General features: G+C 43.8%; 1 protein-coding gene across 21 annotated transcripts in view; it reads right to left on the bottom strand.

The window, feature by feature from the left end:
• Positions 1–27015, bottom strand: part of DOCK9 (dedicator of cytokinesis 9) — a 291472-nt gene that overhangs the window by 149222 nt on the left and 115235 nt on the right. For all 21 annotated transcript variants that reach the window (XM_086708890.1, XM_086708961.1, XM_086708930.1 and 18 more), the window contains exon 2: positions 9827–9943. In XM_086708890.1, coding sequence (XP_086565016.1) covers positions 9827–9943 — 117 coding nt within the window. The remainder of the gene's footprint in view (positions 1–9826; positions 9944–27015) is intronic.

Raw genomic sequence — 27015 nt, 5'->3', positions numbered from 1 at the left:
ACATGCACGCTTGGGGTGCTGCTGGGCACTCCGAGCAGGACACACTTGGCAGTGTCCAGGCTCGGCCAGGCAGCCCTTCTGGAAAAGGGCAGAGCAATGGATACGGCAGGACCCTTTTGGGTTGTAGGAACCACACAGATTTTGAACCTAATAGTATGATCAATGGCATCTAGTAATTCTGACGCCAAAAACCTAGATCTTCTCTTTAAGAACCTTTTGGTTTTGTACTCAATCATATTGTGTCTCCTTCCCTTCTACTCCCCTGATCTGCTACCTTAAGATAGTTTTACAGTTAAGATAATTATGACAAAGAATGATACTCAGGGAATGTTAGAAGTACAGTATAAATAAATCTCCATCTGCTTACATGGTCTTAGGATATCGCCTGGGCTTAGAACTTCCTCTGTGTCTGTTAGTTGTGTTTAATAACCTAGGACAAATACATTAACCACATAGATAATACTGCCCTCCTGCCCCTCATTGCTTACAAGTCTGGTGTGTGCTTATCCATTTCTACCAATTGTGGGACATTCACCATTCTCTCTGGCCTATGTAAAATGTGAGCTAAACATCCTTTTTAAAAAAGCAAAGAAGAAGATTTGAGGAAGGGAGGGAGGGAAGAAATGTGATCTGACGTGGGGAATACACATGCATAATGATGGACTATTAGATTTATCTGGTATCTTTTCCTCTACATAAGAGAATCAAATCTTAGATTCACTTATGCAGGTGTGTGTGTGTGTGTGTGTGTGTGTGTGTATCCTCTTTCATCTAGTTATTAACGTAGTTAACATCACGCCCTATTTGATCAAAGCTTTCCTAAGCACTGTGCGGTATTTTTAATAAAAATTGTGTCATATTGTGTGTGCCTCAGTGAACAAAACTACTTCCCTCACCAGGCTGTATTGAGGAACAATGAAGAAAATAGCTAACGTGCTTTGTAAATACAGAAATCAATCTGGCAAGCTTTGACGTGAGTGGTTTTCAGTAGGTACCACAGTTCCCAGAGTTCCCCAGCACCTGGGACACTGTCACACTATGTTCTGCATGAATGTTCCCACCCCCCACTATAACACAGGACGACATGTCCATCACATGTCCTAGTATCAAATGCCACAGAGCACAGCATGTACCCTCCACTGATGGACAAACGGGCCTGCTCTGCCCATAAAAGAGCATGGGGATCCAGAGGGATACCCGTGGTCAGAGAGGAAGACTGGGATACCCACCATGGTGTCACATCAGCTGAACCTCACTGAGAAGCAGCAGTGGTCACAGCCAGATCAGCCTCCTATCCTACAAGGCTGCCACCTTCATTTAGAAAGCATGGCACAAATCAAAGTTCATTATGGTTCCTCAATATATCTCTATGGTTGCAAATGGAGAATCTGGTAGAGAAGCTATTTTTCACAAGTGATTTTCACCTTCACCGATATAATACTGAATTGGCACAGTTCCAAGACTGATATCCCTTTAAGTTTGTTTAGCTGAGCAAGATTTTATTTTATTTTATTTTTCAATACATGAAATTTATTGTCAAATTGGTTTCCATACAACACCCAGTGCTCATCCCAAAAGGTGCCCTCCTCAATACCCATCACCCACCTTCCCCTCCCTCCCACCCCCATCAACCCTCAGTTTATTCTCAGTTTTTAAGAGTGCTGAGAAAGATTTTAAACAAATCAAGGAACAAATGTGATAGTCAAGGTAATAATAACAACCAAATGTTCCTAAAGCATTTTCTTTTCCTGTTGCATTTCCAATAAGAAATAAAAGTTACAATATGTATCTTCAAAGGGCCAAGGGATCCATCTCAAGCTTAGATTAAATGCTCAAAATAGTCATTTGACCTATACCTATAACTTAATTCTTATTTCTTTTTTTTAATTAATTTTTTTAATGTTTATTTATTTTGGAGAGAGAGACAGACAGACAAACTGCAAGTGCAGGAGAGGCAGAGAGAAGGAGACACAGAATCTGAAGCAGATTCCAGGTTCTGAGCTGTCTGCGCAGAGCCCGACTTGGGGCTTGAAATCACGAACCTCGAGATTGTGACCTGATGAAGTTGGACGCTTAACCGACTGAGCCACCCAGGTGCCCTTTACTTCTTATTTCTATTTGACTTTATGTATCACGTAAGTTAATAGCCCCAGCAGTTAGGCTGAATGTGTTTATTCTTAAACTGTCCAAATTTCTATCAAATGATTTAGTGCTTTGTTACATGTTGATTCACCTTACCCATGAGCTATCCAAGGTCACCCATGCCATGACCCATGCTGACTACCAAATGCCCACCTGTGTGATCTCAAACACCAAAGTGCCCCTTCTCCAACTGCCACTTTCTATCCCTCCAGCTGTCCCACACCAAGCATTTCTGCTCGTTCACCCATAAGGTCCTCTACTGCCTTCTTTTCTCAGTCTAACACGCACCTCTAAAGATTCCCCATCCGGCCAAGAGTCCATGGGAAGCCATTTTAGGACCTCAGATGCCTCACTCTTGGGCCCTGCAGTGATTCCCCACCTCCCACACACTCCACCTTGCCACACTGCCACCTTGTTTTCTCTTCTTAGTTCTCACGCACTGACATTCCCTAAAAGGCTGTTTTCAACAAAATCTTAGGTGGAAGGAGCCCACTCTCGGTTGGTGATTCATATATTCTCATTCTCTCCCTCCCTCTCACTCATTCATTCCACTCAAGTGTTGAATTCCTGCTCTATGTCATGTTTCCAGGTGCTTGGGAAACATCCGTGCACGAGACTCAGATCTCTGCTCCCACAGAGCTCACATGAATAAATACGTGAGTATGTTGGAAGTGGATAAATAATGTGGTAAGAAAAAAAATTAAACATAAACAAGACTAGGAATGTCAAAGGGGGCGGGAGAGTAGGGCAGTCATTGAGGACCTCACTAAGAAGGTGATATTTGGCAAAAGGCTTGCAGGAGGTGAGAGACAGCTGGGTAAAGGGTGCATTGGCAGAGGGGAAAGCCTGAGAAAGGGCCCTAAGGCAGGGGATGGCCCAGAGTGAAGAAAGAGCCCCCACAGAGGCCAGGGTGGTGCAGCAGAGATAGTGGGAAGACGGTCAGGGAGGTCATGGGTAGATAAGACCACAGTAGCCCTTCGGGCCATTGTAAGGTCTTCATAGAAGGGCTGTGAACACAGGAGTGATGTCATCTGACCTACCTTCCAAACTGACTTTTTAAATTACTCTTGCTACTCTCTTAGGATAAACTGGAAGGGGGCAAGGATAGGATCTGGAAGACTTGATAGGAGACTCTTGCGTTAGCCAAGGCGAGAAAGGATGAGGGCTGTGGCCATGGTTGCAGCAGTGGAAGAACTAATCAATGACTCTTATTACCACATTACTCTTGCTGTCACCACCCCCCCTCCTTCATCCTATTCCCCAGGTTTCCAAACCCTCCTTACTGCCCCACCTCCCCCACTGAGCTGCACCACCTCTGTGCCAGCCTGATACTAGCCCTTCAGCCCAACCCACCTCTAAATTTCTCAACAGCAAATCCTCTCCTTGCTGCTCAGAGATGGAACTCTCTCTTTCTTCCCCCAAAGACCCTTAATTCCATCCCCAAGAACCCCCAGGGAGCCCTGTTTCAAAGCACATCCCTGTGACACTGGCATCTTCAATGTCTTCCCCATTCCTGGACTTCCCTTCTTAGCTCATTCTCTCGTTTTCCCAATCCTGATAAAACCTCTTATTATCCCTCTGCGCCATGATGATCCCTTCTCTCTACTACCATTTAACACTAACCCCTGCACCCCACCTGCTCACTTTGTTAGCCCTGGTCAGAGACTATCTTCACAGGAAAGATGTCCTAGGTATCAACTCCCCAGCTCATTAGGAGGGACTTGAGACTGTCTGCCTTTTCTGCCTGCCTTCTTCAACTCTTCTCACTGCCTTCCAGGACCCTGTAGTTTCCTGGCTCTTCCCCTACTTTCTGTCCCTGCTTCCCGCCTCCCTCCTTCCTAAGTGAAGGCACCCCCAAGATCCATGCCCTTGGCCTCTGGGCTGCTGACTCACATTTCTATGGGTGAGCCAAGGGAATACCCTGCTTCTCTCTCAGGCTGAACTTCCGCATTTCTAACCACTTCAAGGACTCAGCACCTGGATGTCATACTATCTCCAACTTCATACTCCTAGAATAAATTCCTATGGGACCCCACCTCTCTCATGATACTGGTCACATTTTTCTTATTACAAATATTCAGTTATTATCTCTTCTAAGTTTTGAGCAATTTGAAAGCAGGAATCCTGTCTTATATTTATAACTTAAGCGTCTCACAAGGCTGAGCCCTTTGCATGAGGAGGAGAACTTTCAATTATAAGCTAAACAAATATACTCTTCAACTCGACTGGTTGGTTCCAGCCAAAAAATAAGCTTTTAAGACCTATTTGATAATGAAAGTATGATCTGTCCCTGTTTTCTGTAGAAGTCATCACTTGAACTAGAATTAAAATTCCCATCTCCTGAAGGTCTGGCCAATGTCAATTTAGAAATATTATTTATCCAGATTTTATTCAGGTGGGTTCAATCCTAGACATGAACTAATATCCCAGAAACCACAATGTTCACAGAAAGTTACACTATCGGCTGCTGAATTCCCTCTGATAAAAATTTCGAGGAATTTGTCAAAAGAACATTTTTCAATAAAAAGCTCAAAACAAAGTACTGAGATTATTTTTTTGGCAGCATATAATAAAAAGTGAGGACAAAACACTGTGGAAAGAATTTTTTCTTTTCAAAAGGACAGATGGGAAATGAGATCAGTGACTTCCAGGCCCTTTGTAAGTAACGGGGCCTGGCTTCCTTTTCAGGCCAGTGGTTTGTAGATCGTTATCAGTCTCATGTAAGTAGAAGAGGAAAAGAAACAGAGGACAAATAAAAATCAGGATGTTATTTAAAGGGAAATGGATTAGCCACATTTTTCTGTACAATGCTGAGAACACTCAAGGATTCCCCTGTATCTAAACATTTCCAAAAATGAAAATTTCTAGGATTGCCAATTATTAATCACCTTTCCTTGGTGCTCCTATCTTTCCTTTTAAATTCTCTTGTTAGGGAGTATGATATTGATACTAAACCATGAAGTATCAGCAGGAAGAGCACCCGAGAAATTACTCCTCACCCTGACTTCAAACAACTTGAAGGATGACAACAATGCCACATCCACATAGCACAGGAATCCTGCAACCACACGCTCTGGTTTTGTTTTTTTTTTTTTAACTGTGATAAATTATCTATAACATAAAATTTACCATTTAAACCGTTTTTAAGTGCCCAGTTCAGTAGCATTAAGAACATTCTCACTGTGGTGTAGCCGTCCCCGTCATCCACCCACAGAACTCTTTTCATCCTGCAAAACCAAAAACTCTGTACCTATTAAACAATGAGTTCCCCTCCCCCCAGCCCCCAACAACCACCACTCTACTTCTTGTCTCTACAAACATGACTATTCTAGGTACCTTGCGTAAGTGGAATCATACAATATTTGTCCTATATGATTGTCATCCTGAGCATAATGTCCTCAAGGTCCATCCATGTTGTAGCACATCAGAATTTCCTTCCTTTTTAAAAAATTTTTTTAATGTTTATTTATTTTGAGAGAAGAGTGGGGGAGGGACAGAGAGAGAGAGAGAGAGAGAGAGAGAGAGAGAGAGAGACAGAAGGAGACACAGAATCTGGAGCAGGCTCCAGGCTCTGAGCTGTCAGCCCAGAGGCCAACTCGGGGCTCAAACTCACCAATGGCGAGATCATGACATGAGCCAAAGTCGGACCTTACCTAACTTAGCCAATCAGGTGTCCCAGAATTTCCTTCCTTTTTAAGGCTGAATAACATTCCATTATATGGATATACCACAGTGTGTTTATCCATTCATCCACAGATGGATACTTGGGCTGTTTCCAGCTCTTGGCTGTTGGGACTAATGCTGTCAGGAACATGGGTGTTCAAGTGTCTCTAAGTCTCTGCTTTCAATTCCTTTGCATACCTCTCTGGAAGTGAAATAAGATACGCTCTTTGTATTTCTTCAACACAAATTCTACCCCTTGTTAGACCCCTTGTTGTTTACATCAAACACCAAAGACTAATTTTTGTGAAATGTAAACAGTATCCATAAATTGCCTCCCAGCATCCTTTTTTTTACTCATCACTACCTTTCCCATATCCTATCACTTTACATAACTGCACACACATTAGCGAGCTGTGTAACAAGCCAGGATACAGGCAGTTCTCAACAAGCTGCAGATTCAGTTAAGAACGTCACTGCCACCAGCATCACCTTGTAAAGGACTTCCAGCTGATGGAGAACCATGACTGAAAGCCAATGGTCGAAGCCACACTGGGTTCTATGTATCTGACAAGAAGAGGAGCAGTCCTGGGCGTTACTTTGGAGTTATGCGGAGATGGGTCGTTTCTTCAGCAAAACTCAACTTACATTTCTTGATCTAAAACATCCTAACAATAAAGGTTACACCTGTGTCTTTTCAACTGACTTTTCAAGTTTACCTACAACTTACCCAAGGAAAAGTAACTTCTAGACTCTCACCAAGGAAACTTGATAATGGAGAGTAAGTACTAGAGGAATTACGAAAATGGGGAAAAAAATCACTGTGGACTTGAACAGCTTCAGAGGACATGGGATGTGAAGCAGCCTGGGAGGGGTGAGAAGGTTCTAGAAGGTGGAAAAGAAAAGTAGATATTGGTGGCAAGGAGAACCATGAAGCCAAGACAGACACAGAACAGAACAGACCGTAAAGCACAGGGCCGATTCTGAAAAAAGAAATTCAGCCAGCTAGTGAGGGATGTAGTGGCCACACATTCCTGCCCCTGGTCCTAGCAGGTAAAACTGGACATCATAAATATTCTGAGGGCTGAGAACTGCCATTTTTTCTTTTTAAAATCCACACTGACTCCATGTCTCTCAGGTTATTTTGTCTGTTTTAAACACTTTTCTCCCACCCTTCAGCAAGTATATTTAAGAAAAAACAATACATATATATATATATATATATATATATATATATATATATATATTGTATTGTGTGTGTGTATATATATATATATATATATATATATATATATATACACATACACATAAGACTCATTTTCAGAGAACACAGGTATCTTTAGAGGCTGACGAATATCAACACGTGTCCTGCTCTAGAACTGTATGAATGTTTCATCACTATCCATACTTATATTTTAACAAATTATCATTTTGCACAAAGTTCTATTATTTTAACAGTTAACTAATATTGTTTAACTAGCATGCATGGCAAATTAATCCCCAGCAGCATTTTGTTCACTATTTGACCTACTTCCTAACCAACTTGCTATTTTTTTTCCATATGAAATACTTTCTCCTGATCCAACTGTTCCCTCTGCTTGTAATAATACAAGGATCATTCCTTGTATTACTCTATTCTACCTAAAAATAGAGGGACAGACAGAGGGCATCTGTGACATTCTAAGACATTCTGCTCAGTCAGCTAAATAGACAGTTATTAATATCACCAAGAGAATCTAGCAAGAAAGCACAGTGTAAATGTTCTTACCTAAATAGAATATAGGAATCTCCAGGATAATAAATAACAGTATCCAAATTTAAATGGAGCCCATCATAATTACTGTGATAGGGATGAAAGCTGAAATTCAAGCTCCTTAATCTTAATCTTCAGAAAAAACTTCCCCCAAAAAGAAAATAACACTTGCTTACTCAATCTTGGCCAATAAAGTGTCAGTAAATTCTTTGCCTTTTCCAGAATATTTATGCCTCATGTCTCCAGAGAAATAGCTACAGGCAAAAGGGACAAAGGAGTTTTTCTCATACAAGTTCCTTGTCGCTGGGGTAAGAGATGATACTAATTAACTGTATCTTTTATTTTATTTAAATCCAAGTCAGTTAATATACAGTGTAATGTTGGTTTCAGGAGTAGAATTTAGTGATTCATCACTTATGCACAACACCAGTGCTCATCACAAGTGCCCTCCTTTATGCCCACCCCCCCATCTACCCATCCCCCCCCCACCCAACACCCCTCCAGCAACCCTCAGTTTGCTCTCTGTATTTAAGATAAATTAACTGTATCTTGTTTCTTTGGTTTGTTTGCTTCTTAAATAATTTTATCTCAGGCAGCAAACACAACTTTGCATTCTAGGTTGCAAACACTTGGGATAACTTTGTTACTCATATGAAGAAGAATATGTACTTCACGCTCAGAGAAACTTGAGATAACCTTTAGCTTCCTCGGAGTACACTACAGGAAAAATATGTCAACATGAAGTATAATTTGTAATCATCTGACTTAACTTCTCATGCTAATAAATTTATTGCCAAGATCACAGGCGAAAGACATCACTCTGAGGTTTCCATTTCTAATTGTGCTGTCTGAATAGTCTATTCCTCGGAGGAGGTTTTCAAAGCATCCTATTTTTAGGCATGATTTGAAACCATGTATCACTGGAGGACACTCTGGCAGCAGCATCACCTAACGGTCAATGCCACTTCCACGGCCTTCCTTGTTTTTCAGGAAGGAATGAAAGAATAATCATTTTCTTCACATGTATCTGTAACAAGTTAAGAAAAAAAACATTTGTGAGAATTCCCACCTTTCTTACAAACTGGAGTCTCTCAAATTTGGTGGAAGAAAAAGCTTCAAGGAATATAATTTAACAATTGTTATTAACACGGAAGTTTCTAAAGACAATTCAGTAGGCACAGAACTATGTGTGGTGGGTGATGTTCTGGGGAATGGGATTAGAAAGAAAGTGGTGGGGGAAGCTTTTAATCGTCAAGTATTTCAATAGTGCCTATTCTGTTTTGTTCTACAAGTACGCAGTACTTTTTAAATTAAACAACAAAGAATCAATGAAGCTTTAAAATAAATAAGGCAGCTCAAGTCGCAGAAGACAGGGCTTGGGTGGTAACAGCGCTGGGTAGAGAAGCATCAGGGCAGAAAAGGGGGAAATACCAAGATGAGGTCCCAGGACAGCAAGGGAAGTAACCAGGGCCTCCAAACAGACTGAGATGACTCCAGGCTGCCAGGCCTCTAACACCATTGGGGCCCTATTCTCGTTCCTCACTATCCTCCAAGCTCTTGTGGGTCCCTCAGCCACAGGCCGTTCGCAATCTGAAAGACTTAAAGCAACAATCTAGAGAGCAGCTCACGGAAGGAGCCATGCCAAGTCCTCTGCTGGCAGCTGCCGGGATCCAAGAACTGCACCGCATCAGAGAGGTAGGACCTCAGGACATTCCTGGCTACCCCCAGCCCTTCTATGGGAGCCCACACACAGTACAGGCACTCTCATGGCAGTTTCCCAAAGTGCCATTCTAAAAGGACGCATGACAAAATCCTCTACTGCTCCCCAGCAAATCCCCTCCTTAAGGGCTAAGGCACTTGGCAAAAACCTTAAACCTCTCTTCAAACAAAGCTCGTAAGACACAGGAGGCATTTGTGTCCATTAAATCAGCCCAGAAGATAGCACTTGAATGCAAAACATAACACACAATCACACACACACATTTGTTTTTTACATCTGCTGTAGGCATATGTAAATATATGTAATACATATTCATATCTGCATATATATATATATATATATATATATATATATATGCAAAAATAACACCATTTTAAAAAAATCAACCCATAAAGGAATGCCTAGAAAAACAGAATGACATAACTTTTCTCTCGTAAATAATATCTTCATCTTTTAAAAATCCTAAATTAAACAACCAAACAATAAATCAGTAGATAAAAAAGAACTGTCTATAAACATTGACCACACGGCTCGATTTGAAAGGTATCTACCTGGAAGTCATCATAAGGGAAGAGCAGCATCTCCCTTAAGCCATCATTCAGGATCTGCGTCTTCTTTTGGACGATGACATTTTCATAGTCGAGTGGTTCAATCAGCTTCGGCTTTGCCTAAAAGGTGAAAACATAAGCAACTGAAACATTCTTATAGACAAATGCAATTTCTTGAAATTAAAGAACTTTTTACATGTTTTTGTACTTTCCAACCCTGCTTCAATGTTAATTTTGCTACAAGGAAGAATCAGAAACAAGAGATAAAAGTTACTTTCAAAGGAACAGAAGACACTTTCTGGGATCCTAGCTACAGTCATGCTTATTCAGCTACTGAAGCACAGAGAAGGCTATGAAGTCTGCTGGAACTTCCAGTTGTGTCTTAGGTCACCCCTGCCTAGGTCAGTCCCTTTCCAAGCCTTAGACTCTGCCATAAATGCCCTGCTTAGGGGTCCAACCGTGGTCTGATGGTGAAGGCTAGAGGTCGTAGTGGCATCCTTCCTGGCCCGGGTTTAAAGCATCCACAGGGCTCACTATTTCACATAAGGCTCCATGGAACTCTTCTCAGAGGATCAAAATATCCCTGTCTCCTGAAGTATCTATACACTTATTATCTAATACCTAAATATATAAAAGCGTGAGCTGGACCCAAACCAAGCAAGTAGGGGCAGGAGGATGGCATCACTTAAACCAGGGCTTGTGGGTGCCCCCTCGGTGGGTAGGGATGAGCATCCATACCATGCACTGAGCAGAACAAAGAGGCAATAAGCAGGTGGGTAAAGAAATGAAAGAATAGGCCTTTTGTGACCATTTCCAAAGTTAGCCTTCTCAGTAAAAATCTCCTCTATCGATTGCCAGTCTTTGCCACAGTATTTACTGATCACTTCCTACATGGAAGGCACTACTAACGGGGCTAGGTCCGGGATATAGATACATATTCAGGTATATCACAGTACGCCAAGTGATAAAGCAGGCATGCATGCATGCATGCACGTGCACGCCCAAACACACACACACACACACACACACACACACACACACACACACACACAATGTTCTCAGAAGTAACTAAGTCCATTATATCAACAGTTACTTAAACATTATTTTTTTAAACTATTAATGAAAATCATTTGACTGCATAATCTCAACACGTGGTATATATATTTAAATGACAATAAATACATAGGAAATGTATTAAGGACATCTAGTATGTGGCATCACATTGGGAATTGCGACTGAGGGTGCTATATGTTCCCCAAATCGGACTCCCTTCCTTCTAGTACAACTGAACTACATTTCCAGGCCTCCCCATGGTTAGGTGTGGCCCTGTGCCTTCTGGCCAACGGCATGTGAGGGGAAGGGGTCTGGCCACTGCCAAGCCTAGACCATAAAAGCTCTCTGCTAGAGACTGAATGGTGTGTCCTTTAGCAAAATTCATATGTTGAAACCGAATCCCCAATGTGATGGTTTTAGGAAATGGGACCTTTGGGAGGCAATTAAGTCATAATGGTAGAGGCCTCATGAATTTCAATTAATAATCTTCTAAGAGACCCCAGAGCTCCCTTCTGCCATATAAAAACACAGGGAGGGGAAAGCCGTCTATGAAACAAGAAGTGGGTTCTCTCCCCAGACACCAAGTCTGCTTGTGCCTTGACTGTAGACTTCCCAGCCTCTAGAACTGTGAGAAATAAATACGTTGTTTACACCACCCACTCCATTATATTCCGTCCCAGCTGCTCTACGTGACTGAGAGAGCCTCCCTCCCTTCTCCCCTCTGCCATCAGGATCCACCGGATCCAGCTCAGGTCTCAGGAGGCCTGAGGACAGGATAAAGCCCCAAGATAGAAGGAATCTGAATCCTGAATCACCCAGCAGAAGGCTGCACGCTTAAAACAGGTGCTGAAATACCTTGTGAGCAAGAACGAAAGCCCCTACTGTGTTAAGCCACTGTGATTCTCGAGTTGTTTAAAGAGGCAGCAAGCTTGCTCTACCTAACATACATATAAATGTTCATATTTAACCTCAATTACTTGATTTAGGTGGATGCTGCAAAGATGTTCTGACATGCTAAAAAAAAAATACGGGGCGCCTGGGTGGCGCAGTCGGTTAAGCGTCCGACTTCAGCCAGGTCACGATCTCGCGCTCAGTGAGTTCGAGCCCCGCGTCGGGCTCTGGGCTGATGGCTCAGAGCCTGGAGCCTGTTTCCGATTCTGTGTCTCCCTCTCTCTCTGCCCCTCCCCTGTTCATGCTCTGTCTCTCTCTGTCCCAAAAATAAATAAACGTTGAAAAAAAAAAAAATTTAAAAAAAAAAAAAAAAAAGAGGCAGCAAGCTTGCTCTACCTAACATACATATAAATGTTCATATTTAACCTCAATTACTTGATTTAGGTGGATGCTGCAAAGATGTTCTGACATGCTAAAAAAAAAATGCAATGACCAAACAAGGACATGGTTATTATAATTAAGCAAAATATACATTTATGGGCAGAGACAAAAAATATACACAAAAATTAAAGCTATCATAATGGAAGTGTAGATAATTTCTTCCTATAGGATACTCAAAATGTTAAACTATTTCTACAGTCAAAAAATGGTTCAAAAAAAGAGAGATTGACACAAACTATTTTCAAAGAAAGAACTGAAAATAATAAAAATACTCTCCAAAATGTTTTTTTAACTGTTTATTTGGAGAGAGAGTGTGCACATGTGAGCGGGGGAGGGGCAGGGAGCAAGGGACAGAGAGAGTCCCAAGCAGGCTCCAAGCTGTCAGTGCAGAGCCCAATGTAGGGCTCAATCCCACGAACCATGAGATCATGACCTGAGCCAAAATCAAGAGTCAGATGCTAAACCGACGGAGCCACCCAGGCGCCCCATCTGAAATATTTTTAATTCAATTTAAATAATATCCTCCTTTATTTTAGTTTGTTGCACTGTACAAAGCAATCAGTTTGTAAGTGCTTGTTGGCAGAATGGATAGGTGTCACGATTAGTTAACATTTTCCTTGGGAACCAGGACTACATTCCAAATAAAACCCAAAGATGCTCTGGGTACCTGGGTGGCTCAATAGGTTAAACATCTGACTCTTGACTTCGGCTCAGGCCACGATCTCACGGTTTGTGAGTCTGAGTCCACGTCAAGCTTGCTGCTGTCAGCTCAGAGCCCACTTGGGATCCTCTGTTCCCCTCTCTGCCCCACTCATGCTCTCTCTCTCTCAAAAATGAATAAACATAAAAAACAAAGATGCTCATAGCTTGATACAGTGACTAGAGTTCTGGATTCTGACAGCTACACCTCCATTACAAAGAGGTCCGATGGAAAGATACTGCAGGATGGGAAAGACTGCATTCTCCCCACCCCACGTGGTGTCCAGTGCATGAATGTGACCCGGTACGCTCAGAGGGGGTGACTTGGTCCTCTACGCCAGCCCTGGGGCCCTCCAAAGGCACTAGTGGATGTGTTCCCTTCCCGCCCCTTCCAACATGCCAGAAGTGCACTCCCTCCAGGCCACAAGGCAAGGTCGGTGTGCTTGTCAGAAAATAGTGCCACAATGTGAGCCCTTGTCAGACAGCGTGTTGGAGGGACCTGCTGAGAAAGGGGTTTTTCTTAGCCTATGTTTCGGAGGTTTCTGCCTTGCTCCCATGGCACTGCTCCCTGGATAGACTATTCTTGTGTTCTTAGAGCAGGGGTTGCTGAACTTTTTCCATAAAGAGCCAGAGAGTGATTACTTTAGGCTTCATCAGCTTTAGGGTGTCACAACAACTAAACTCTGATTCTGTAGCGCAAAAAGTAGCCAAAGACAATAACTAAACAAATGGGCACAGTGGCATCAAAACTACAGAGAAACAGGCAACAGCCAGATCTGGCCCACCAGCCATCGTCTGATTTACGCTTTAGAGTTACCTTTACCTCTTAGCAGTCAGTCCCCTTTTCCCAATTTAATAATTCTTCATGTTAATTTTTCACTTGCAACTAACTCATCGTGTTGCCTGTCTCTGGGCTGATACACACAACAGGTTTACATGTTCTTAAATGTACTTAATGATTATTTCCCACAAATTTGACTAACCTTAGACTGTTTTAAAGGTTTAATAAATAAAACCATAAAAATACTCATAGGTCAGTTTTGCCTGTTTATGATACACTTTTGTTAATCAGGTGGAGTACTGTGTTCCTCTGTCCGTCTCTTGGAAGTATGTAATGAATCAGTGTAATGTTATAGCTGTCACAATTACCTTGCTTTTGTGTGTCACTGTGTAACTTGGACTGTGTTTTCACACAGATGATCACACTTAATCCACTGTGAAATTAATTAAGTAAGGTGGTCCTGTGACTGAGGTAGCTGCACCGCCCTGGTGGCCTATGTAAGCAAGCCACATTCTAAGCCTGTGAATGTCTCAAGGTTACAAAATCAAAATGCTAAAGACAACCAATCAGAGACAGCCAACTAGGCTTTAGGCTATAGCCAATCAAATAATTTCCTCTCTTTGCTTCCACACATTTTTTCTACATGAGTCTCTCCAAGCTCCTAACAATGCCTGACGACATCTGTTTTGGTGTCACCCAATTCAAAATGATTTTTGTCCAAATTCTATAAATGTTTAATACACCTCAGTTTATCTTTTTTTTTTTTTTAATGTTTACTCATTTTTGAGGAACAGAATGTCGGTGGGGGAGGGGCAGAGAGAGAGGGAGACACAGAATCTGAAGCAGGCTCCAGGCTCCAAGCTGTCAGCACAGGGCCCGACACGGGGCTCGGGCCCACAGATGGCGAGATCATGACCTGAGCTGAAGCTGGACGCTTAACCAACTGAGCCACCCAGGCGCCCCAATACACTTCAGCTTATTTTTTAGCGTATCTTTGTGCCACTGTAAGGTAGGCATGGAAAAGATATTCCATTTTACTTAGGTTGCAAACTGAGGATCACACGTTAATTGCCGGAAATGCGCCAGGTAACTCTCAGGCTGGATTAGAACACAGTCTCTGTCACACTGAACTATTTCTTCTCCACACTGCCCTATTAGTGGTCTGTGCCCATCAATGCTCAACCACAGTAGATGTGTGGAGAGTTTCTAAGACAATGCTTTTCTTAAAGAATGATGATACAGGTAACAGGAAAGCCCACGGGGTTGATTTCAACAATAAGGGAAATGTCGTGGAGGAAGGACATGTCTTCTCTGGTCTCAAGGACTGTGAAGATGTGAAACACGTACAGACCCGTACACTGCTTTGAGATGACTCCTAGAGGCCTGACTGGGCAGCTGACTTCAGCAGCTGCAGGGAGCTCTTTCCAGGACAGAACCACTGACCCCAAGGAAAAGGGGTCAACTGAGAGTGACTCATCTGTTACCTTAGAACAGGGCAGAAGCTCTTGCTTCAAATTCAAACAATTGGCACCATGCCTCCCTTCTACACGCGGTCCTCAGGAGGAGATAAGGGTGAGAATGGAGAATGGTGAGGGGACAGGAAAAGAGACAAGGAGGGGTTGGGGGAGGAAGAAACAAAAGGTGAGGCAGGCAGGAGGCACAGAGTGGAGAAAATAAAGGAGAAGGATAAAGACAGAAGCAGAAGAAGATACAAACAGAAAAGACAGGAGAGAGGATTGGCGACTTGTGGTGGGCCCGTGGGAAGTCACACCTCTGTGTCTACTTAGAGCATAACTGACTATTTTCTACTCTTCTTTAAACTGATGATTCAGTGCTTACAGCTGTTCACTGTTCTTTAGTTCCACTAAGCTTTTCCAAGTGGTCACATGAGTGGGGGACAGCCCACTAGGGTAGGAAACTGACTGGGCTGCAGCATGACTGGTCACAGGAACGTCACACTGACAGCAAAATGAAATTAACCAATTACCAGACTGCCACTACCCCACTCCCGGGTTAGCAGAAAGAGGCTTCATGTAGACCTGGCACATACACGGCCCTGGCTTCAAAGCCGTCAACACACTCTAAGTTTAATCCTTCCCCCAGTGACATAGCTACAAGAGCCAAGTTGTTGATTTTCCACTGTCAAAAAGCAAGATCCTGGGCCCAGATTACCTGAATCAACCAATGGTCATGGATGGCGCAAAGACCCGAACTCCTTAACCGACAACGCAGCTCTCCTATCGAGGCAGCAGTGCGGGGTCCGGCCGGGTCTCTAACCCCCAGGCCCAGGACAGACGCGATGTGGCTCTGCTTCTGACACAAGACTGCTCCTGTCACTCGCTCGCACCTCTGCACCTGTCATAGGCCTACAGCCCTGCAGGCTGCGGTCGACAAATGTTCTATTCTAGCAGAATCCTTCCTCTAAAAAAACAAATCTCACCTAGGCAAATTCACCAAAGGAGTGAAAGCACAGTAGCTCTAGCCCCAGGGCACTTGGTACTTGGCCCTGTACCTGGAGCTCACCTCTCTCAACCTATCAAGGGTAGCCTTGCCCTGCTCAGACAGCAGCATGCCTAGTGAGTAGCAGTCCTAGAGTGTGGTTCATTCAGCCTGGGACTGAAATAACCTATGAACAGCTTACCTCCTTGACTATTAGTGCCTTGGGACAGCTGGGTCTCCTTACCTCTGCACCCTTTAGCATCTAGCCCAGCACCCAGAGACATACAGACGGACTGTGCGCTAACAAAGCTTAGCGCCCCTCGCTTGCACGGACCCCTCTTCAGGCCCCATAGCTGTGTAAAGTTCAGTTGTCACCCGGCATCTTGGCTTACTAGGAAAACCCACAGGACCCTGCCCACTGTGTAGGTCCACCCAATGTCATGATTCATGACACACAGGTGCAGCAGGAGGGGCCGCGTTGCAATATAGGTATATCTCAAGGAGTTTGGCCCCAGAACTACTTGGAAGATAATCTGAGGTTAGTCGTCAAGAATACCCCCATATTATTCAGCTCATATATGAAAAAAAACCAAACAGAGGGTTTTTTTTTCAATCCTAAAAATTTATATGACATTGCCAAAGGTTGGAAAGCTAGAAGAAACATCCCTAAACTATAATTAGTTAAACACAAATGTTGACTAATGCTATAGGAAAGACTAAATGATCTATCTGTGCAATACAGAGTGATAAAACCAAACCATGAACATATGAAGAGGTGATAACAGCATGAAACCAAAAAAACATAGGGAAGAAAGTATTACTGAGGAGATTTGTTGATAAAAAGGTGTCGTTCTCCTGTATTTCTTGTGTTTATCATTTCAGTTAGCTTTTTGAAATTTGTAATTTGTAATTACTTTTCACATTCTTAAGGAATATTAACTTCCAGGCCTCATTTTGTATTTATAATTTTGAGTTCTTTGTTTAGACAAGGCCCCCATATTTTTTTTTTTATGTTTATTTATTTATTTTGAGAGAAAGAGAGAGGGAGGAAGCGAGCAAGCCAGGGAGGCGCAGAAAGAGAGAGGGAGAGAGAAATCCCAAGCAGGCACCACACTGTCAGCACAGAGCCTGACGCGGGGCTCGAACCCACGAACCATGAGATTATGACCTGAGCTGAAACCAGGAGTCCGACGCTCAACTGACGGAGGCACCCAGGAGCCCCAAGGCCCTCCATATTCTAAGCGTCATTACTCACAAAACTTGGATCTGCTCTGATAGGGCCAAAGATAGCACACAGATGTGGATCAAATCGAAGAAAGTACCACACAGTGGTTAGAAAGCTGAGCTGTGTGGTTGTGTGGGGCCATTATCGGACTCCACTGAGTGCATGCATGTGAAATGATTGAAAGAGCCTGGCAAACTGTAAGCACACGATAAACGTAGCTGTTGTTAGTACTGCCATTATCATCAACTTCATTATTATTAAATGTGTTGCTTACATGACAGTGATAAAAAAAAAAAAAGGACAGTGGTGAATGTTCCACGTACATTCAGTTTTACCAATCTGTTTACAAAAACTTTCCTGTCCTCTCCAAGAACATATGAAATAAAACAGACAACAATGGCAGGGACATTCACAAAGAAAGAAAAACAAAAGGCCCAACAGAGGAAACTGTATAATAATAGAGATGACACTGGAATTCAGGGACTGGGCCCAAAATAAACATAAATAGATGCTTACATTAAAAACTGAACTGAGTATTGATGAAGTCTGTGTCAGGCAGGACCGAGAAGAACAACAGTTGGGGGGGTCAGAGTGTATACAGGAGCAATTCAGACCCACTGCCACCAGGGCAGCCCCACAAGAACAGTGGGACTGAAGGTCCCAGAGGAGGCGAGAGGGGCAGGCAGTTATGTGGCACTTCAGGGGAGAAAAATGGAGGCCGACCCTACTGGGCCCACAGACATTTTCATAACATGAATCAAAACCTTGGCTTCCTTGCCAAAAAACCCTTCATATATCTTGGCTTCCTTGCAGGAGATCTGCAGGCAAGACCTGAGGTCAGGGCCATGCGAGCAGGACGGTGGGAAGAATGGGCTGCACCATAAGGAACAACCTGGGCACAGGTTAGCCCCTGACACCAAGGCCCCATCAGTCCCCTCTATTGGTTGAAGCTGGGACAGCATGATGAACCCCCCAGTGATCACAGGGCTGTGATCACCCCCCTGTGGCTGTCACAGGTGCCAAAAGGGTGGCTGTCACAGGTGCCAAAAGGCATGACCCTCAGCGCCCTCCCCATAAACCTCCCCTTCAAGGCTCTCCCACCTCACTCCTTCCTCCTCTAGCATTTGTTGCCATGGATCTGGCTGCCCAATATCCATGCAAATTGAAATTCCAGATCTGCAGGCAAACAGAAGCTAGGGAATCTTCCCAGTGCCAGGAAAATGAGATTCCTCTGGAATCCACATAACTGGAGAGCATAGGCCTACAAATGAGTTCAGTTTTAGCCAAACATGTATGAAGCCTCGAAAACCATGGGAAGAGCTAAGCAGGAAGGCTTACTGAATTTCATTGCTTTCTCTCTGCCATGACAGCTTCCTGCAAACTTTCTAGTCATTTCTTGACTTTGAGTCTCTGGTAATTAAATGTTAACACAGGCTGAAACCCCGAATACCACTTCTTGAAATAGCAAACTAAGGAAACAACTCTTGGAGCAACTCTTGGAGCATTCTATTTTAAGAAATGAGAAATTCATTGTTTCTGCTTATAAAGAATTTAAAACTTCCTTGATTTATCTGCATGGCTATAAAAGCTGCTTGATAGGCTGAGATAAAAATTCTTCACGGAACTTTTAGTCCATTTTCAAAATGGTGCACTTCTCAACATTGCCAATAGGCCCCCGGCACTGTTGCTGGGGGGTGGGGGGAAGGGGGGAAGACAGTGCAGCTTGCAATAAAACAGAAGGGGCTTCTGAAGCCAGAAGTTAACCAGTGTGGCCCAGCGAGACCTCTTGCATTCCTGTCCTGCACACGACTCTCACTACATACCTACTCCTGCCAGGAACTGCACAAAGTGGTTAAATTTGAAGGAAGAATCCTCATTATCCTATAATTAGGGGTGGGCACAGGAAATTAGCAGCTGCCTCCCTTCCTCCCATGCAAATATTGTTAGCGGTTATATGTTCCTTCTCTCCACAGACTTATACTGAGCCTGTCCAGATGCACTGTGCCCGGGTCTTCAGGACACCAAGATAGCGGGCACGTGGCCCCCACCCCAGAGAGCTCACAGTCCAGAGGGGAGACAGACATGTGGACGGGAGCAGAATGACGGACAGCAATGGGAACCTAGGAAAGGCGTCTGACCCCCTAGAATGAACCTGCTCCCCCCTGGTTACAGTATAAGCCCCACAGAGGCAAAGATTTCCATTTTATTTACTGCTCTCCCCAACGCCTAGAACAGGACCTGGCATGGGGTAGGCACCCAATAAACACGTGTTGGTTGAGTGAAGGAACCTGACAATGTGGGGTGCTTCTTAGAGGAGGCTATTAGAGTCAAGTCTAGGAGAAGAACAAGTCAGCCAGGATTCAGGGTGGACTGGGGATTCCTTGGAGAGAAAATGAAGACACCAATGCTCCCAAATAGAACCACATTTTGTGGGGCCTGAAATTTGCATATTTGGGGGAGGAAGGGGTTGAAAAAAATACAAAATTATGAATATAAAGTTGCAGGAGGCCCTCCCAGGGCCTTGGAAGGGATCTTGAAACTGAAGCTTTCTTAGCTGCAGGATAAATCCTCCTCTGAACATGGTGAGTTCTGGAAGCAGCAAGCAATTCAGGATACCTGGGGCAGAGGTGCACAAAGGGGCAGGGTGGCAGGTCGAGGGCCTGGGGCACCAGTCCCTAGGGGTGCTACACCATCACTGGAAATCCTACATTTATGAGAACTCCTTTCTGAAAGGGTACTCTGTGTGGCTGCCCAGAGCACACGAATAAGGTACCCAGAAGTGAGCACTGGGACTCTGCAACGGACGAGGCTGAGAAACCTTGGATGCTTAACTGTAGAAGCCTGGTTTCTCTGACTAGATGGCCAATGCTGGAGTCACAGCGGAACAGCCCTGCGCAGCAGTCCCTGCCCCACATCTGCCCCGAGCGGCCCTCAGTCTCCCTAAAATAGTACACAATTTGAATAGCGTCTGTTTGAGGCCAAACCAGTGATTGGCTCGCCTGGGGTGCCCACATGTCCCTGAACTGCAGCCTGCACTGGAAGAGGAGGCCACAGTGGCAGGTGGGCCACAAGGAGAAGGGCCCTAAGAAAGGAAACTGGTGCACGAGGAAGGGGGCTGAGCGGGCACAGCACTAGGTCCCCTACCATCCTCCAGCCCTGGAAAGCGACCTCCCATTGTGTTGTCATAGACATGCTCTTCCTTCCCTCAACCCGGGACATATAAACTTAGAGGAGATCATGACAATCCAAATATCATCACATTCCCCTTCAGTAATACATGTTCATCAGTGTGTGTAGGAACAATGGTCTCAGCAGTGGCTTAGAAGCACAAGCTTGTTTAAAAGGAGCAGGAGGTTCGGTAACATTGGAACCACAATGTGCAAACATCAGAACCTGAGAATATCTGGTCTAGCCCTCTTGTCTTACAGATAGGGACACCCGGAAGCGTGGGGGTTCCATGACTGTCCTGGGGCCCAGGAGGAGTTACTGGTGAGGCTGGGTCTGGATCCCAGGTCCTGATCCCTGGTCCATGCTTTTCCCCTCGGCCTCTTCATTCTGATTTTTTGCACTTTCACTAACAACATGCACAAGCACACGATACAAAAAACTGGAGGAGAAAGAGAACCTTATCTAAGCTCGGACTGAGAAGCAAGCTCAAACCTGAGCATTCCCACACAGTTAATTAACTGGCAAATGTTTAGAAGAATGCATCACGGACACCAAAGTCGCAGACATCTAAATATATTTCTCACGCTTAAGTGTGGTGTAATCCTGAGAGCAGAATTACAGCAAGAATGACACACTTGTGAATACAGTTTTTTTATATTATAAACACTGATAAGATGTTGAGTTCCCTTTTCACACGGCACTAAAAAAAGCACTCAAATGAGAGACATTGTCGCTGAATGAAGATTTCATTTAATTAGGCATGTCAGCATTAGCAAAACTTGGACACTCAACATCAGTCTGATGGAAGGAAGAGTCTGGCTTTTGTATTTGTCAGGTTTATAAATAACTGTGGTTTTCCAAAAATTATTATCCTATTACTAAAATAAACAGAATTAAAAGACTCAGTGCAAACTGTCAAATCAGTAACATCTAGAAAATGGGATAAGAGAAACATAATGATGCAAATTGAGGTAATAAAGATAATAGCAATTAATGAAGACCCACAGAGCTGCCTGCACTCAGTCAGCTGTGCTCAGTGGGGGTGTGCGGAGAATGCTAATGAAGGATGGGCCAAACAGGGATGGCGGGGACTCCTCTGCTCAGTGCCCACCAGGCACCCAAGAGGAGAGCAAGTGGCATTGGGATCTTATCCTTGCAAAGACAGTACCTAGGGCTTTCTACCCTGACGTGGGTCATGGGCTAAGAGAGGCAGAGAAGATTCTACCCTGACATGGGGCATGGGCTAAGCGTGGCAGAGAAGAGTGTACAGAGAAGAGAGACTGATAGCCGGCGGGGGGAGCTCAGCATGTGTCTCTCACGCACACATCCGTCTCAGCCGGCAAATTCTGCCTGCCATTTTTGCACAAGTTAAAAGCAATAACGAAAGCAAAAAAAGAAAAAGAGGCACCAGGGTAATTGTATAAATAATTCTATGGGAAACCTGAACTACAGAGTCTCTTCCGGCCAATAATTTCCCTCCTTTCTAGCATTTTGCTTGAAATTCTTAATACTTGCTTATGTCAACAAAAGCTGTTTTTGGAACTCTGAAATGAACAACAGGTCAAGTAAGTAAGCTAAAAGGCTCTAAAGGCCCAATACAGTCAGATTTCAAAACAACTTTAAGCTACTTATTTGACGATACTGGGAGCAAGGGATGGAACATCCATAACACGTATTTGGTTCTCAGAAGAGTTTCTGTAGACCTCATCACCAGAAAGGCTGTTCAGAGACCTGCTAAAGGCAGGTGTGGAGAGTTAGGATCCATTGGTGGAGGGAGTGCCAGGCAGAAGGGAGTGCATTCTAGCAGTCCAATGGTTCTCAAGGTGAGTCCCAGACCAGCAGCTTCAGCAATATCTGGAACTCATTTGAAATGCAAATTCACCCCAAACTTCCTGAACCAGAAATTTTGGGGGTAGAGCCCAGCAATCTGGGTTTTAACAAAGCCCCCAGGTGATTCTAATGCTCATCCTAGTTTGAGAAACCCTTTACTAGTTTGCTTTTGTGTATGTTTGAGAATTTCACATTAAAAAGTGTTTTCAGGACACCTGGGTGGCTCAGTGGGTTAAGTGACTCTTGATTTCAGCTCAGATCATGACCTAATGGTTTGTAAGATGAAGCCCCATGTTGGGCTCTGTGCTGACAGATTGGGGCCTCCTTGGGATTCTCTCTCTCCCTCTCTCTCTCTCTCTCTGCCTCTCCCCTGCTTGTGCACATGCATGCACGCACACACACACATTCTCCTTCTCTCTCAAAATAAATAAATAAACATCAAACAAAAAAGTATTTTCAAGAAACCCTAGCTCCACTGCTTACTGGCTATGTGGCCTTGGGGCAAGTTACTAAATCTCCCTATCTACAATGGAAAATGGGAAAAGTAACAAGTTCTCTACCATCATCACAGGGTTACTAAAGGGTTTCAATACATAGCGCCTCTTCAGAGCATGAATGAAATGGTGGTCGTGGGGAATCATACAAAGTTGTGTCATTCACACACAAGAGGATTTTAGTGGCTGCAACATATGTGTGTCCTTATCTCACTAAACCTCCTCCCAAATTGTATGTATCATCACCACTTCACAGATGAGGAAACTGCAGCTCAGAGGGGTTACATCAACTACTGAAGGTCACACAGATGGTGCCCCTTGGATCTCCTGGCTCCAAGCCCAGGACCTTTCCCATGACCCACCTGCAACAAGCACGATGGAATGTCAGAGTTCTAGAACCGGAAATGCTTCCCCAGTGTCTCCACTTCCCTTTGTATGAGAACTTCATAGCACCGCTCCCCCCTGTGCTGCCTCAGCCACCACACCTCCAGGGAGGCAAATGCCTGAGGCTTTCTGACCATCTCTGACATCTAGAAATGTAAACCCCATTGAACTGCCCAGGCTCCGTGATCTCACCAAGGGAGAGATACAAGACACAGAAAGAGTCCTTTCCATGAAAGATACTCATTTTCAGCCTCAAGAACATTAAAAATCACACTGCAAAATACTAAATCCTCCAGAAGAACCAGGTTTGAATGCTGGGGCATATATTAATGTCATTTATAAGCATATAAATGGTATTTATACTTTACCAATAAATAGTTCAAGGATTATCTTTATAAGGAAAGCCCAACTTTATACTTAAATAGTCATTTTTCCTCCACAGATTCATAAATATGGTACCCCATCCAATGGCTCACCCCACTCAAATGACAACTTTCTGGTTTGACGTGTATAAGTTTTGGAATATGTAAGTCTATAGACCTACACTGTTCAATACAGTGGTCAGTAGTCACTAGCCACATGTGGCCATTCTGAATTCAGAAATGCTATAGGCAGAAAATTTCAAAGATTTGGAAGGAATAAAAGAATGTACAATGCCTTATATCTCTATAAAGATCAAATGCTAAACTGATAATATTTCCACAATAATGGGTTATAATTACATTGTTAAAATTAATCACACCCACTTCTTTTTTTTTTTTTTTTCATTTTTTTTTTTTCAACTTTTTTTTTATTTTTATTTTTGGGACAGAGAGAGACAGAGCATGAACGGGGGAGGGGCAGAGAGAGAGGGAGACACAGAATCGGAAACAGGCTCCAGGCTCTGAGCCATCAGCCCAGAGCCTGACGCGGGGCTCGAACTCCCGGACCGGGAGATCGTGACCTGGTTGAAGTCGGACGCTCAACCGACTGCGCCACCCAGGCGCCCCCACACCCACTTCTTTTTATTTTAATTTGGCTTCCAAAAAATTTTTAATTACATATGTAGCTCAAATTGTATTTCTATTAAATAGTACTACTATAGACTGTAGGAAACTTTAAGATACTGGTAATTTTTAAAACTTCAAGGCAAAACAAAGGACAAACCGCTTTTTAAAACTGTTACTTTGTGGGGGGAGTGGGGAACAAGACATATTTTGGAAAAACTACCATACCGCACTAGAGACAAAACAGTCAGGTCTAGTCCTGGTTAATAAAGGAGGAGGCCTGCATTGTTCAGGGCTGCTAACAGCCTCCACCTCTCTTCCGTTTCTCCCCCAGAAAGAGGTATCTTCCTTGCCCTACATCTTACAGCATCTCCACTACCTTTTCCACATAAAGTCAATTTACTGGATGCCGGTAAAAAGGTCACACAATGAGTTTTTTCCAAATGTTTTTTCCAAAGAGAAAGGGGTTTGACTTTGTTCACCTAAGTTTGCCCTTCTGTCCTCAAGTAAGTACTCACATAAAATGTTAGCTAACAGTTTAGATTAATAATAACAGAAGAACTGGAGTGTTTCAGGGAATAGTACCCGCATCATATTTAGTCGAGCATGTTCCTCTAGATGCGTCCCTTTTTACTTTTGGAAATTCATTCAACTCATTTGGATACTGGGGGCTAAACCTTTGAGGGGGTTGGGGGCTGGGAGACTGAAGAAGAATCCCCAGATCCAGTCTCTCCTGGAGGGCCCTTTCCGCAACCCATTCTTTGCTACTACATTCCCCAAAGAATGACCAGGACGGTGCCAAAAAAAGAAAAAAGGAGGGGGTGGGGGCGTTATTGATACTATGTCAGAGATGGAATATAAAGAAAGTAAAACCACTCACGGTTGCCACCGGGGCATAGAATCCCCCCTCCCCCCCATGTGAGGGAGGCTGGAGTATAAGCCTGAGCTACAGTACAGCAAAGCCGTATAATAATTAAACATGCCAGAATAACAAGGCCATCATGGGCCCCAGGAGCACACGGCCTGTGGGAGAAAGTGCGGAGACGGTTTCAAAAGGCTTCTTGGAGGAGCTGGCTTGGGAGTCGGGACTCGAAGGGCACACAGGAATTTTCTGGCAGTGAAGCATGCCAGGTATAAAAGCGCCCTCAATGAGAGAACACAGAGCCTCGTCAGGATGCATTTTGGAAGGTGCGGAAGAGGAGGCCAGCAAGCAAGTTCGGGGCTGGCCGCCAAGAATCAGAGAAGCCATGCTTTGCCTTCTGTGCAAAGGAAAGTTAGCAAAGGAGTTTATCTGTGTTTTGGAAAGCGCAGTCTGGCAGCATGTTGGAGCACGGCTCAGAGCAAGGGAAGACTGAACATGGTAAGCTGACCGGGGCAGTCTAGACAACCTTTGGAGATGAGCCGTCTGGAGGGCAGTCACTACTACTATCTCCATCTGATAGAAACGCAATCTTGATTTAGAAATGTCAAGTAGGTTTAAACAACACAGGACCCAGGTCTCATGACTGAGTTCAGGGCTCTTTGCACCAGTCACTTCTGCTTCTCCCTTGGTAGGGACAATTCTCCACAGCAAGGAGACCCCAAAACAGAACTGGGGCCCGGCTCCTCCCAGGGAACCCGGCAAAACCCTCAGAGATCCAATGGTAAGTGGCACATACTCGTCTGGAAAGTGAGCACTAAAAACTTCTAAAGCCTCAAAATGTTACTCTAAGAGACACTTGGGACTAGCTATATCACATTACAGAGATATTTCAGAACTGTAATTTCCAAGCTTTCTTGGTTCTAAAATTATACTCACAGTAATATGTCATCTGTAGGCCTGTCAGGCCTTTGTGAATCTCCTGCATAGTTCTGCGTGCTAACAACTCCAAATTCCACGGCCACTCTTCTTTCTTTCCATTTCACTCGTCTCACTCATTACGTTGGGTAGCAATCCAATATCCCCTGTTCTGCAGCTCCTATAACTCACAGTCCAACTGGTTTTGAATAAACTAAACGTAGAACTTGAAACTAAAACTCCAGGTCTTGACCTGACTCCGTCACAGGTTATTCTGAGATCAAAGCTAATAACCTGGAACCCTGGAGTTTTAGCCCCAGAAGACAACTATGAGATTATCTGCTACATGTTTCTCATTCTACAGAGGAGAAAACTATGAAAGCCAGGTCTGGGGCAGGGGATGGGGAGGGAAGCGTGATGATCAGCAGGGAAAATATGTCTCTGGCCTCCACAGTGCCTTCTGTTAGGCCACCCATGCCACCTGCTACCTGTGACTAAGTCCAGCTGCCTTGTATTTAGCCATTACCTGTCAGCACACAGGGCAAAGAGCAGCCTCCTCTAAACACTACAGGGACCATAGTGCCCATCTTACTGGTCAGGGAATAAGCATTTCAGGGTTACACGGAATCATGCTGTAAATTAATAAAAAACAAATCTCGGGAAGGAAATAAGATGTCTCCAGACTCTTAGGTATTCGACTAATCGAAATTTCTATATAACTTTCTGGGAAGGTGATAAAATGTGGCACCCAAAATAAGAGGGACTCCCAATACCAATTAATCCTATTTTGTTCATGTTTCCAGCTCCTTTGGGCACAGCCGTCCTTCTCTTCGTCTGCACCACTCAACCATTGTTGTTCTGTCACTTGTAAGTTCTTATTTCTCTAAAGATTTTTAAATTTTTTAAGGGCAAGGAGTTTTTTAACCTTTGTTTTTCATCTTTATACCAATGCTAAGCTTAAGTAAATAAGCTTAAGTAACAGTTTTGTTAATGAATTGTATGTCAGTGTCCAGGTGTGAATTTT

Source organism: Puma concolor, chromosome A1, assembly GCF_028749965.1.
Source record: "Puma concolor isolate L17-30 chromosome A1, mPumCon1.1.hap2, whole genome shotgun sequence".
Lineage (NCBI taxonomy): Eukaryota > Metazoa > Chordata > Mammalia > Carnivora > Felidae > Puma > Puma concolor.
This window is presented reverse-complemented; position numbering and strand designations above follow the sequence as displayed.